General features: G+C 36.7%; 3 protein-coding genes across 8 annotated transcripts in view; 2 read left to right on the top strand and 1 right to left on the bottom strand.

Moving 5' to 3' along the window:
- The window catches only part of Ca-alpha1D (Ca[2+]-channel protein alpha[[1]] subunit D), a 6221746-nt gene that overhangs the window by 3776067 nt on the left and 2431224 nt on the right, over window positions 1–14455 (top strand). The window lies entirely within an intron of this gene.
- Window positions 6155–10565, bottom strand: LOC137235403 (uncharacterized). 4 transcript variants are annotated; one of them, XM_067758381.1, is made up of 3 exons: window positions 9144–9771; window positions 6369–9075; window positions 6155–6290 (listed from the first exon to the last, which is right to left on the bottom strand). In XM_067758381.1, the coding sequence occupies exon 2, from the start codon at window positions 8045–8047 to the stop codon at window positions 6374–6376; it is 1674 nt and encodes a 557-aa protein (XP_067614482.1). In that variant the 5' UTR covers window positions 8048–9075; window positions 9144–9771; the 3' UTR covers window positions 6155–6290; window positions 6369–6373. The 4 variants fall into 4 exon arrangements, with proteins under 4 accessions (XP_067614482.1, XP_067614483.1, XP_067614480.1 ...); XM_067758382.1 differs by lacking the exons at window positions 6155–6290; window positions 9144–9771 and adding an exon at window positions 10472–10565 and having other exon boundaries at window positions 6360–9075; XM_067758379.1 differs by lacking the exon at window positions 6155–6290 and having other exon boundaries at window positions 6360–9075.
- LOC137235402 (uncharacterized) lies at window positions 9109–13661 on the top strand. Of its 3 annotated transcripts, none has more exons than XM_067758375.1 (2): window positions 9109–9363; window positions 10759–13661. In XM_067758375.1, the coding sequence occupies exon 2, from the start codon at window positions 11015–11017 to the stop codon at window positions 13451–13453; it is 2439 nt and encodes an 812-aa protein (XP_067614476.1). In that variant the 5' UTR covers window positions 9109–9363; window positions 10759–11014; the 3' UTR covers window positions 13454–13661. The 3 variants fall into 3 exon arrangements, with proteins under 3 accessions (XP_067614476.1, XP_067614478.1, XP_067614479.1); XM_067758377.1 differs by lacking the exon at window positions 9109–9363 and adding an exon at window positions 10652–10679; XM_067758378.1 differs by lacking the exon at window positions 9109–9363 and having other exon boundaries at window positions 10691–13458; window positions 13538–13661.

Here is a 14455-nt window from a genome sequence, read left to right as displayed (position 1 = left end):
CTCCCAACTGTCTCAAGACCCAAGCGGTCTCACGGCCCTCACACCGGGTTATTTTCTACGAGGCGCGCCCCTGCTCTCCATCCCCGAACCGAACTATGAACACCTGTCTATGATTAACCGTTGGGAACGGTTGAAAGTTTTACATCAGCAGTTCAGCAAACGCTGGAAGAACGATTATCTCATGGAGCTGCACAAGCGATACGGATGGAAGACAACTCAACCTCCGCCTCGAAGGTGCGACCTCATAGTCACCAAATAAGACAACCTACCGCCTACCGAATGGCGCCTAGGACGCGTGGACGACACCCATCTAGGAAGAGACGGCCATATTCGAGTAGTCGACGTATGCACCCACAATGGCGCACACACAAGGCCGATCACAAAATTGTGTTTTCTACCGACCTCTGAGCCTGACTCGTGCCCTCAAGGCTCGGTAGCATCCCCAGAACATAATACAGTCCAACCCCCTATGCTATCGCAAAATCTACACAAATAGTCTTAACCCCTACCAACACTCTACTCACAACATCATGAGTGACTAAAATGTCTTTATCCTATCTTCCTCAGATGGATCGCCAGCACCTCCAGTTCCTGCACCGTGTCGCTCTTTGGCATCTCAGGTGACAACGCCAACAGCACGTCCACGAACTCGGGAAGTTCTGCCCGACTACCGCCAGTGCCGTCTGTGCATGCGACACCATGCGTTATCCACATGCCCTCTCTTTACGGCCATGCAACCGCCACAACGCGCCATTATCGCCTGGGCCCACCACTGCTGCACGAACTGCTTGGCCCTATCGCATGCCACTAGCGGATGCACCTCTTTAGAGCGCTGCCATCTTTGTGGGCGCCATCACACCCTCTTGCATCGGGACACGGAGCGTCGCCAATCCCAGCATGCAGCATCACAGCCGGGGCGCCAACGCCATTCATCGCGCCGCCACAGGCCACGCCATCGCAGCAGTGGGAACGTACAGCCACCACAACCACCACCCGCTGCACGAACATCCAGCGTTCGCCGCAACCAACGCGCACCGACCGTGCCCAATCGCACTCTAAGATGCACCGCCACCGGCCTGCGAACCTCAACGTACAAACCCAAAGTTGGGAAAGCCCTCATTAAGGAAACAGTTAGGGCTTTGACCGAGCTGCAACACACTTTAGGCGCTTAGTACGTCTAGGAGGGCCAGGATGTTTACACGGTACAGGCTGTCACCCGTCCCATCTCCACCTTTTTTATACGTATATCTATGAATTTACTTACAACTTATCTTGAATCATTGAATTATATATATTGAATTATTTTATATTGAATTATCCCCAAAATCAATGTATCGTGTTTAGCTTTAAATTTCCCTCCTTATGGACGTGTGGCAGCCTCCACCGCGCAAATCCACCAAATTCAATTCGCCTCAGTTGCAGGGTAGCGATCTGACATGATCGCCATCTGTCAGAAAACCACCACCTTTATATCATTTAAGAAATTGTGATTGTGATTATTTTTTCGTGAGAATCTTGCCACTAATTTGTGCATAAACACCAATTTTATGATAAAAGTTATTTTGTGAAATATATGAAACCAAATTAATCCATATTCTCGTTATTGCCTTATTCGCAACCTGAGTTTGCATCGCTTTTCTATAAATTCGTCAACGCGTGAGAAAGGAAGTCAGGTTATTAAGTTGCTGGTGATTTTAAAAAGGCCAATCGTACATTATTCACTTGCTGTGCCCCAACTGAAATAAAAGGTATATTCAGTTGTTGGTGCTTTCGAAACTAATTGCCCATTAGCTGACAAACATCTGAGGTTTCAATGTTATTGCGACGAGGAGGAAGTAATTTATTGGACACCCACACTCCTCCACAAGAGATCAACGCAGAATCAGCTGTCGTCGAACCCGCATCGCAACACCGCCATCACCACCACATCATCGCCATCACCGCTTTCAAAGCAAGAGAACCTGGAAAACAGGTGAGTGTTATAGTACCCATCCCAGTTAACTACCTTTCAAAGATAATCCAGGTTGTTTGGGAGATTCAGATCACACAACGACATTGAAACGATTTAATGCACAAGAGTGTCGATTAGAGGGATCATCAAAATTGAGGAAACAATATGTGGAATTCATGAACGAACCTGAGCGAATCACATTATTACATCCCACATCACAGTGTGTTAAAGCCAACAAGTACAACAACAAAGCTTCGAGTCGTATTTGATTCCTCTTGTGAAACAACAACCCAAAAATCATTAAACGATATTCAAATGGTTGGCCCTACAATTCAATATGAACTGTCTACTCTCCTTCTTCGTTTCCGTATATTTAGGCTTGCACTCACAGCTGAAGTTGTTAAGATGTATAGACAAGTGCTGATGCACGAAGACGATCGAAAGTTCCAGTATAACCTATGGAGGAATTCGCCGACTGAATATATTAACACATATAAACTTAATACCGTAACGTATGGAATGGCATCCCCTCCATATTTGGCTATACGGAGTTTAATATATCTAGCTGAGCAGCATTCAGAACAATTTCCAATTGGAGCAAAAATCGTGAAGGAATCATGTTACGTAGATGACTTATTGTGTTGTGCTGATACTCTGGTCGAACTCTCTAGAATAAAACAGGAGGTAACTCAGTTGTTAAAATTAGGAAAATTTGAATTATCGAAGTGGCACTCTATTATAAATTCAAAGAAGACAAATCTGCAAAGGATATGAACACAGACGCATCTATTACAAGCACACTGGGCCTACAGTAGAATCAAAATCTTGATTGTTTTATTTTTTCTTTCGATGCAAAACTCGGATCAACACGTAAATTTACAAAACATTCAAATCTTTCTGTAGCATCGCCGCTTTTCGACCAACTTGATCTTTTCGCTCCTGTGGTTATTACATCAAAAATTTTACTGCAAGAATTATGGTTGCTGAAGTTGGGTTGGGATGAATCGGTGCCACAGAACATTGCAAGCGCTTGGAAAAACTTCTTAGAGTGTTTATCTTCACTTTCATCAACTAAGGTGAATATGTACTGTTTATCAGACGACATGGTGTCCCTTGAGTTACCTGGATTCTGTGATGCTTCGACTCGTGCATATGGTTGTGCAATATATGCCCGTGTTACCAAAATGTGTGGAACTACTATCGTCAACTTGCTCACCGCAAGGTCCAGAGTTGCAAACATCAAAAAACAAACTTTACCTAAATTAGAACTTTGTGGAGATCTTCTTCTTGCTCGTCTTATAGAAAAAATTAAACCAATCATTATTAATACATCTTTCACGATATTTATTTGGACAGATTCCCAAATCACATTACATTGGCTAAAATTGCATTCGGCAACACTTTCGACCTTTGTAGGAAACCGGGTTACGGAAATTCAAGATTTAACGAAAGGCGCTTATTGGAAACATGTCCCAACACATTGCAACCCAGCAGATTTGGTGTCTAGAGGAGAGACTGTGGAGGAAGTTGCCAAGTCAATATGGTATGTTGCGATACTGACTTTTAATGGTAAGACGGAGGTGGCACGTGGCATGGTTGCAAGTCCCTGCTAGCTCGTCGAACGGGGTGGGGTTTTTCACACCTGCCCCACCCGCAGTTATCTAAACAAAAAAGTGGTTCATGCCTAGAGAAGAATACATAAATAGAGGGAAAGTAGGAAATGGAAGAAAAAAGGAAAGATGGCCCGTCCAGAGTCAGGAGGAGTCTACGCACCCTCTTCGCTTATCTTACGTGAATCTATGGGCGCCGTGCGGACTCCTCTAATTTTACGACGCCCCCAATGCCTGACTCAAGTCCGCCTCTCTAAGGTCTATCGGATCATCACCTCCCACTTCCCCCTTCAACCAAAGGACAACACCCGCACCAAAGAATATGGATTTAGCCCTTCATTATTAAAAATAAAATGTTCAACCCTTTAAGTTACCAAACGTTATAAACATATTTTTATTCATTATAAAAAGAAACAAAAAATACTTTGCATAAATCTACTGCCTAAAAATGTCCTTCTTCAATCAAAAAAATGTAATTCGAAATAAACTTAATTTTCTTATTTAAAAAATGTAATTTAATTTAAAATTTGGACTAACTTATCAATTCAACGTTAGACGTATCCTAATCCAAAAAATATGGTATATAAAAACACGATTAAATTGAAACAAAAAAAATAATTGTTACAAAAAAAAAATAAGAAAATTTGAAAAGTAATTTAAGTACACCCTAATGCAGGTGGTGTCGGCCAATTACTTGGTTTAACCATATATAAGATACCCTTTGTATCTTTAAATACTATTACCCCAAAACACAACAGAAAAAAATCTGTGCATCAAAAATTTACTGTGTGTGAAAAGCAAAAAATCCCTGACCTAGGCTAAGGCACTTGGCATGCACACAGCAAAGAGATTTCTTGTTACATATGTATGTATATACGTGTGACCGAAAAAAAACAGGCATGATCTTTTCTTCACTCACCTGATCAGCACATCAGCATTGAAGGCGCCTGCAAACTCTGGGGGACCTGTGAGGAAAAGAATTTTACATACATATGTTCTTCCCTATGTGTACATAGAAACCATTTACCACCTAAACTAGTTTCAATGATTTCTTACTATTATTATCGCGCTCACTCACTCGCGATAGCGGGCGTCGAGTGGGCCAGAATAAGCGGTGCAAAATAAACAGAAATTAGTTCGGTCAGGAACCAAATAAAAGTAGAAGTGAATTTAATTAATGATTACTAAACGCTAACAAAAATAAAAAAAAAAGAAAGAAAATTTAAAAGAAGCTAACCCGACCGCGTGTGCATGTGTTATCGAACCAAAAAAAAAATCTCCAAAGCCAACACTAGCACGACAAGAAAGGGTTGGCATAAAAACTACAAAAAAAAAAAACGTAAATGCAAGAAGGCAAAGTAACAAAGTAATTTTAACCTATAAAACTAGCAATAAAGAAATCCAAAAAAAAATTTATATAAAAAGACTTCTATACGAGATATTATAGAACGCATGCAAACAAGTGTATAAATACAAAATTATCAAAAAATAAAAAAACAATGGTTCCTATTAACATTCATTTGCCCCCTTTGGGCTCGATTGTATTGGTGGTGACGTCGTCGCTGGTGCTGCTGTCGCGTTGTCGGTGGTGATGCTGTCGCTGCTGCTGACATTTGCAGGCTTCCTCTGTTGAAAGTTGGCGTTGGCGTGGGCGCTGGCTTTCGCTCAGTTAATGCCGCTTGCAGGCCACGATCACTCTCTAGCCTGGAAGTTTCTCTCTCTTTCTCTCGTTCTCTCTCTTTCCCTGCTCTCTATGACATTCCCCGGCAATCCAGTGCGCTACATATGTCGTTGGAACATATGTGTTCCAAACTTTCCAATCACTCCCTTTAAAAAATGTTTAAAATGCGGGTAAGTACGTGCCTTAGCCCCTTCCTAGGTCCTGCCACAAAATCTATAAAAGAAACAAGAAACAAAAAAAACGAAAATTTTTCTACAGGCTGAATATCATAAGTCTCGTTGTCTCCTTCATTGCTTCCTGCACCTATGTATGTATGCCCAGCCATACCCTACCTTCCCAATCCCAATTGGCACATAATGCAGTAAGTATGGACATACATACATATATGCATGCAATAAAGCAAACCAAAGAAAAAGTTCTTCCTTTCTGTTTTCACCTACTAATCTCATTTCAACTTAAACATTTTTTTTTTTTTTTCAAATCAATTAAGCTTTCTCCTTTTAACTAATTTCAAGTTAATTTTATAGCGTTTTCTTTTCTGTAAAAAAATGTTGCCCTCATGTTGCCCTCATAAATTCTAACTTTTGATCTAGCCATCTGCCGCGATGCAAAATGGCTCTTCTTCGTAGTTAATGGACCCCTTTTCTTATTCGGTGGAAAATATTTTTTTAAAAGAACAAACAAACTCACAAGAGAGCTGGGAAAAACCAACAGGGCTACACCATTTTCAGAAAAGAAAACTTCATTAATTTAATTCGGATTTTTACTTTAATTTAAATTAACTTCTGCTACTCGAAAATTCAAACTCAAAACAAATTCTGATTAATAAAATTGTTTTCTTTTAAATTTTTTTTTTATGTTTATTTAATTTTTTTTCATTTTATACCATTTAAATTGTATTTGTTGGCGACCTTATTCTTCAAATAACTATCTTATTAAGCTGGCTCGAGGTCTGTGTTTTAAAATAAAACACCGTTGATGATTTTTTCTTTTTTCTCAACCAATATATTTCGACTGCTCTGCGGCAATCGTCATCAGGGTTACAAAACTAATAAAACAAAAATAATAGTAAATAAACAATTAACAAATTATCACAAAAATTTTATCATTTTACATTTGCACATACGTTTCTTAGCACGTCTGCCCTGTGCGACGTGGAGTATGGTACTGACTTCCTCTAAGCAAATGTTTGTATATATGCGCGGAATTGTCCACGTCGCTCTTAAAGTTGAGTCGTGTGTTAGTCGGTACGTTGATAATGTGTAACATTTCAAGAGTGAATCGTTTACTGTAGTGTTGTTCTTGTTGCAGTATTTTGGTCTCGTCAAAGTTAGGTATGTGCCCACTAGCTGTACAGTGTGCCATAAGTGCTGTTTTCTGGTTATTTTGTTGATGGCATTGTTTTAGATCGGATTTATGTTGTGATAGTCTTGTTTTTAGTTTGGACTTAGTTGTACCGACATAAATACTATTGCAAGCTTCCTCAACCTTGCCTTTACAGGGAATTTTATACACAACGTTGCTTTTGTCCATATTTGGTATGGTTGACTTCGTTTTATTGAAAAATTGTTTTAAAGTATTGTACGGCTTATGTGCTATTTTTGTGTTATCCTTGTTGTAACAATCAGATTTAACCAAACGTTCTGATAATTGAGGTACATAGGCCAGCGACTTAAAATTTAATGGTTTTCCGGGTTTTTCTGTGTTATTTGGCAATTTAGCTTTTTTGATTAACCTTCTTATTGTGTGTTTAGGAAAATCATTATTTCTTAACAATGTGACTATTTCTTTCTTTATTTCCTTGTTGTACACTTCGTCTGAGGTAAGTAGCATTTTCCGTATACAGCCCAATGCTGTATTTACAATCATGGATTTGGGATGCTTAGAATTAAAATTTATAATTCGTCCTGAAGCTATTTCTTTTTTATACCACTTAAGTTTTAGTCGATTGCCTCGTCTGTTTATTTCAGAGTCTAAATAAGCTAATTTTCCGTTATTTTCTACTTCTACAGTAAATTTTATATTCTTGTCAAAATTGTTGAGTGTGTCAAGTGTATTTTGTATCTCGTTTTCACGTACTATGGCAAAGAGGTCATCGACGTATTTCGAAAGTATCCTAGGTTTATACCGCAATTTTTCCATACTACTATCCAAAAGTTTCTCCATTATTATATCCGCTATGATTGGGGATGTGGGCGCTCCCATCGGCATTCCTTTCAATTGCGTGTATATGGTATTCTTAAACTTAAAATATCTACTCTCTTTTATACAGAATGTTGTTATTTCCATAAACAGCTGTTTGGGTATCTTTGTGAACTCTTTAATCATTACCCACTTTTCTTGTATTGTATCGAGTACCAGCTGTATTGGTATACTCGGAAAAAGTGATAACACGTCGAACGAAATAAGTTTTTCGTCGTCAAATATATAAGTGTTATTTATCCTTTCTTTAAACTCGAGCGTGTTTTTGATGTTATATGTAGAATTTGACGTTATGTTTTTTAATATTTCAGCAATATATTTGCACAAACCATATGAGGGTGATCCAATCGCTGAACAAATTGGCCTTAATGGAGTGCCTTCCTTATGGATCTTAGGGAGGCCATAGATTCTGGGTGGAAGCGCAGTTGTTGTTGTAAGTCTATTTCTCTCAGACTTCGTGATTAAATCCATTTTAAAAAGCTTATCTACTAGGCAGTTGTTCTTATTCTGCAATCGTGATGTTGGGTCCTGTCTTTGAACCCTATATGTAGTTAAATCCATTAAAATTTCTTCCATTTTCTTATTGTAATCGTCGACTTCCATTGCTACCGTTTTATTACCTTTGTCTGAAGTTAAAATTCATATGTTACTATTTTGTTTAAGAAATTTCTTTGTTTGCTCCACTGTATCTGCAATTGCACTGTCTATTGCACTTGTCTTGTTTGTTGTTGTGTGACTTTTTATCATCAGCGAGAGTTTTGTGCGTGCCTCCTCTTGCTGATCTTTATTCTTTATAGTTTGTAACAAATCCTCTCCATCCGCTATGTATTGAAACAGCGGGAAGCTCTTATTATCGACCGGTAGTCCGAACTTCGGCCCCTTCGCCAACAATGCTTTTATATCTTGTGGAAATTCTAATTTCGTTTTATTTATAAACCACTCTTCATGTTTTTTGTTATTAGTAAGTATTTCGTTTCGCTTTGCTCGCATTTTATTAAATTTTAACTCTTGGCGCTTTTTTAGTGTTGTTGTTGTTTTGTTCGCGACATTACTCTCCCTTTCCATTAGCTCAATAAATTCTTTCTCACCCAATTCTTCTCTAAGTTTTTGTGTTACTTGATCTATTCGCTGGTTTAATCGTTGTAATATATTGTGTTTTTGTTTTATCAGCAGGCTTAAAATTTTCATTAGGTAAAACTGCGTATGTCTGTGTACTAATTTTTCTATGTCCGTGTTTTTGTCCGAGTCAGATACAAATAATTGCTTACATTTAGTTGAATTACTTATAAACTTAGGGATAATTTTTGACTTTCTACATTTCATAAGGAACTTTAAACTTGATTTAACTTTTACCAATTTCTTTGACATTAGCTGCAATTTGTTGATTGTTGATTTAGCGTTTTCATTGTAGTTTTTAATATTAGCATATCCCATGTTTGCTGATTTATGCTCACGGCGTGCCTTCCGTCTATGTAAATTGTATTTGTTGGCGACCTTATTCTTCAAATAACTATCTTATTAAGCTGGCTCGAGGTCTGTGTTTTAAAATAAAACACCGTTGATGATTTTTTCTTTTTTCTCAACCAATATATTTCGACTGCTCTGCGGCAATCGTCATCAGGGTTACAAAACTAATAAAACCAAAAATAATAGTAAATAAACAATTAACAAATTATCACAAAAAATTTTATCATTTTACATTTGCACATACGTTTCTTAGCACGTCTGCCCTGTGCGACGTGGAGTATGGTACTGACTTCCTCTAAGCAAATGTTTGTATATATGCGCGGAATTGTCCACGTCGCTCTTAAAGTTGAGTCGTGTGTTAGTCGGTACGTTGATAATGTGTAACATTTCAAGAGTGAATCGTTTACTGTAGTGTTGTTCTTGTTGCAGTATTTTGGTCTCGTCAAAGTTAGGTATGTGCCCACTAGCTGTACAGTGTGCCATAAGTGCTGTTTTCTGGTTATTTTGTTGATGGCATTGTTTTAGATCGGATTTATGTTGTGATAGTCTTGTTTTTAGTTTGGACTTAGTTGTACCGACATAAATACTATTGCAAGCTTCCTCAACCTTGCCTTTACAGGGAATTTTATACACAACGTTGCTTTTGTCCATATTTGGTATGGTTGACTTCGTTTTATTGAAAAATTGTTTTAAAGTATTGTACGGCTTATGTGCTATTTTTGTGTTATCCTTGTTGTAACAATCAGATTTAACCAAACGTTCTGATAATTGAGGTACATAGGCCAGCGACTTAAAATTTAATGGTTTTCCGGGTTTTTCTGTGTTATTTGGCAATTTAGCTTTTTTGATTAACCTTCTTATTGTGTGTTTAGGAAAATCATTATTTCTTAACTTAAAATAACGGAAAATTAGCTTATTTAGACTCTGAAATAAACAGACGAGGCAATCGACTAAAACTTAAGTGGTATAAAAAAGAAATAGCTTCAGGACGAATTATAAATTTTAATTCTAAGCATCCCAAATCCATGATTGTAAATACAGCATTGGGCTGTATACGGAAAATGCTACTTACCTCAGACGAAGTGTACCACAAGGAAATAAAGAAAGAAATAGTCACATTGTTAAGAAATAATGATTTTCCTAAACACACAATAAGAAGGTTAATCAAAAAAGCTAAATTGCCAAATAACACAGAAAAACCCGGAAAACCATTAAATTTTAAGTTGCTGGCCTATGTACCTCAATTATCAGAACGTTTGGTTAAATCTGATTGTTACAACAAGGATAACACAAAAATAGCACATAAGCCGTACAATACTTTAAAACAATTTTTCAATAAAACGAAGTCAACCATACCAAATATGGACAAAAGCAACGTTGTGTATAAAATTCCCTGTAAAGGCAAGGTTGAGGAAGCTTGCAATAGTATTTATGTCGGTACAACTAAGTCCAAACTAAAAACAAGACTATCACAACATAAATCCGATCTAAAACAATGCCATCAACAAAATAACCAGAAAACAGCACTTATGGCACACTGTACAGCTAGTGGGCACATACCTAACTTTGACGAGACCAAAATACTGCAACAAGAACAACACTACAGTAAACGATTCACTCTTGAAATGTTACACATTATCAACGTACCGACTAACACACGACTCAACTTTAAGAGCGACGTGGACAATTCCGCGCATATATACAAACATTTGCTTAGAGGAAGTCAGTACCATATTCCACGTCGCACAGGGCAGACGTGCTAAGAAACGTATGTGCAAATGTAAAATGATAAAATTTTTTGTGATAATTTGTTAATTGTTTATTTACTATTATTTTTGTTTTATTAGTTTTGTAACCCTGATGACGATTGCCGCAGAGCAGTCGAAATATATTGGTTGAGAAAAAAGAAAAAATCATCAACGGTGTTTTATTTTAAAACACAGACCTCGAGCCAGCTTAATAAGATAGTTATTTGAAGAATAAGGTCGCCAACAAATACAATTTACATAGACGGAAGGCACGCCGTGAGCATAAATCAGCAAACATGGGATATGCTAATATTAAAAACTACAATGAAAACGCTAAATCAACAAATTGCAGCTAATGTCAAAGAAATTGGTAAAAGTTAAATCAAGTTTAAAGTTCCTTATGAAATGTAGAAAGTCAAAAATTATCCCTAAGTTTATAAGTAATTCAACTAAATGTAAGCAATTATTTGTATCTGACTCGGACAAAAACACGGACATAGAAAAATTAGTACACAGACATACGCAGTTTTACCTAATGAAAATTTTAAGCCTGCTGATAAAACAAAAACACAATATATTACAACGATTAAACCAGCGAATAGATCAAGTAACACAAAAACTTAGAGAAGAATTGGGTGAGAAAGAATTTATTGAGCTAATGGAAAGGGAGAGTAATGTCGCGAACAAAACAACAACAACACTAAAAAGGCGCCAAGAGTTAAAATTTAATAAAATGCGAGCAAAGCGAAACGAAATACTTACTAATAACAAAAAACATGAAGAGTGGTTTATAAATAAAACGAAATTAGAATTTCCACAAGATATAAAAGCATTGTTGGCGAAGGGGCCGAAGTTCGGACTACCGGTCGATAATAAGAGCTTCCCGCTGTTTCAATACATAGCGGATGGAGAGGATTTGTTACAAACTATAAAGAATAAAGATCAGCAAGAGGAGGCACGCACAAAACTCTCGCTGATGATAAAAAGTCACACAACAACAAACAAGACAAGTGCAATAGACAGTGCAATTGCAGATACAGTGGAGCAAACAAAGAAATTTCTTAAACAAAATAGTAACATACGAATTTTAACTTCAGACAAAGGTAATAAAACGGTAGCAATGGAAGTCGACGATTACAATAAGAAAATGGAAGAAATTTTAATGGATTTAACTACATATAGGGTTCAAAGACAGGACCCAACATCACGATTGCAGAATAAGAACAACTGCCTAGTAGATAAGCTTTTTAAAATGGATTTAATCACGAAGTCTGAGAGAAATAGACTTACAACAACAACTGCGCTTCCACCCAGAATCTATGGCCTCCCTAAGATCCATAAGGAAGGCACTCCATTAAGGCCAATTTGTTCAGCGATTGGATCACCCTCATATGGTTTGTGCAAATATATTGCTGAAATATTAAAAAACATAACGTCAAATTCTACATATAACATCAAAAACACGCTCGAGTTTAAAGAAAGGATAAATAACACTTATATATTTGACGACGAAAAACTTATTTCGTTCGACGTGTTATCACTTTTTCCGAGTATACCAATACAGCTGGTACTCGATACAATACAAGAAAAGTGGGTAATGATTAAAGAGTTCACAAAGATACCCAAACAGCTGTTTATGGAAATAACAACATTCTGTATAAAAGAGAGTAGATATTTTAAGTTTAAGAATACCATATACACGCAATTGAAAGGAATGCCGATGGGAGCGCCCACATCCCCAATCATAGCGGATATAATAATGGAGAAACTTTTGGATAGTAGTATGGAAAAATTGCGGTATAAACCTAGGATACTTTCGAAATACGTCGATGACCTCTTTGCCATAGTACGTGAAAACGAGATACAAAATACACTTGACACACTCAACAATTTTGACAAGAATATAAAATTTACTGTAGAAGTAGAAAATAACGGAAAATTAGCTTATTTAGACTCTGAAATAAACAGACGAGGCAATCGACTAAAACTTAAGTGGTATAAAAAAGAAATAGCTTCAGGACGAATTATAAATTTTAATTCTAAGCATCCCAAATCCATGATTGTAAATACAGCATTGGGCTGTATACGGAAAATGCTACTTACCTCAGACGAAGTGTACCACAAGGAAATAAAGAAAGAAATAGTCACATTGTTAAGAAATAATGATTTTCCTAAACACACAATAAGAAGGTTAATCAAAAAAGCTAAATTGCCAAATAACACAGAAAAACCCGGAAAACCATTAAATTTTAAGTCGCTGGCCTATGTACCTCAATTATCAGAACGTTTGGTTAAATCTGATTGTTACAACAAGGATAACACAAAAATAGCACATAAGCCGTACAATACTTTAAAACAATTTTTCAATAAAACGAAGTCAACCATACCAAATATGGACAAAAGCAACGTTGTGTATAAAATTCCCTGTAAAGGCAAGGTTGAGGAAGCTTGCAATAGTATTTATGTCGGTACAACTAAGTCCAAACTAAAAACAAGACTATCACAACATAAATCCGATCTAAAACAATGCCATCAACAAAATAACCAGAAAACAGCACTTATGGCACACTGTACAGCTAGTGGGCACATACCTAACTTTGACGAGACCAAAATACTGCAACAAGAACAACACTACAGTAAACGATTCACTCTTGAAATGTTACACATTATCAACGTACCGACTAACACACGACTCAACTTTAAGAGCGACGTGGACAATTCCGCGCATATATACAAACATTTGCTTAGAGGAAGTCAGTACCATACTCCACGTCGCACAGGGCAGACGTGCTAAGAAACGTATGTGCAAATGTAAAATGATAAAATTTTTTGTGATAATTTGTTAATTGTTTATTTACTATTATTTTTGTTTTATTAGTTTTGTAACCCTGATGACGATTGCCGCAGAGCAGTCGAAATATATTGGTTGAGAAAAAAGAAAAAATCATCAACGGTGTTTTATTTTAAAACACAGACCTCGAGCCAGCTTAATAAGATAGTTATTTATACCATTTATTTTAACTAATTTCTAACTTCCAAAAATTTTAATTGTTTTTTCTACCTATTATTTTTCTATTCACTTAATTTTTTATTCAATTTTAGCCTGCATTTTAAAGAGATTCTTTTTATCTTCCACTTATGTTTAATACAAAAAAAATCTTTAGATTCGGTTTAAGTTGAAGAAAAATTGGCTAAATTTTAATTTATGTCAACTGAGGGAAGCATTTATATAATTTTACCGTGGCGAAAAATAATATTGCTAAAGTTCAACTGTATGCAAAAAAATTCTTTTGCGTCATTTGAGATCAAGGTCTATTTTAATGATTTTTACATTTATTGCAAAAGGGAAACTTCGCTTAACTTACGAGTACAAAAAGAGGTAACTAAAAATTGGAAAAATGCTGTGCATTTAAATTTTACTAAGTTTAAGTTTCAAACGTGAATCCTTTTTTTTCTTTTCGGAAAAAGAATGAAATAACAATTTAAATTTTCAGCAAAAGACACAAAACGGAATTTAATTAAATAAACTGTACCTTAGTACTTACCGGTGGCAGGGTGTCCAATGAAATTTCCTTTTCGTTGTTGGTTGGCTTGTACTTTACAATTGTGCAGATTGAACGGAATTGAAACCGTTTTGCGAAAATTACGGCATTTTTTTTTATTAAAATATGAAGTTTTTTTTCACTTGACCGGCACTATACTTTACTTTAGCTTTTCCGCGGCACGCCCACGCACTTTAAATCCAACTTCTGCAATGATTTTCTGAGCTTCAGCTCGATCGTGCACATACCCCGGT

The sequence above is a fragment of the Eurosta solidaginis genome, chromosome X (genome assembly GCF_040869045.1).
Source record: "Eurosta solidaginis isolate ZX-2024a chromosome X, ASM4086904v1, whole genome shotgun sequence".
Taxonomy (NCBI): Eukaryota; Metazoa; Arthropoda; class Insecta; order Diptera; family Tephritidae; genus Eurosta; species Eurosta solidaginis.
The sequence above is the reverse complement of the archived record's forward strand: the minus strand, read 5'-3'. Positions and strand labels throughout refer to the sequence as shown.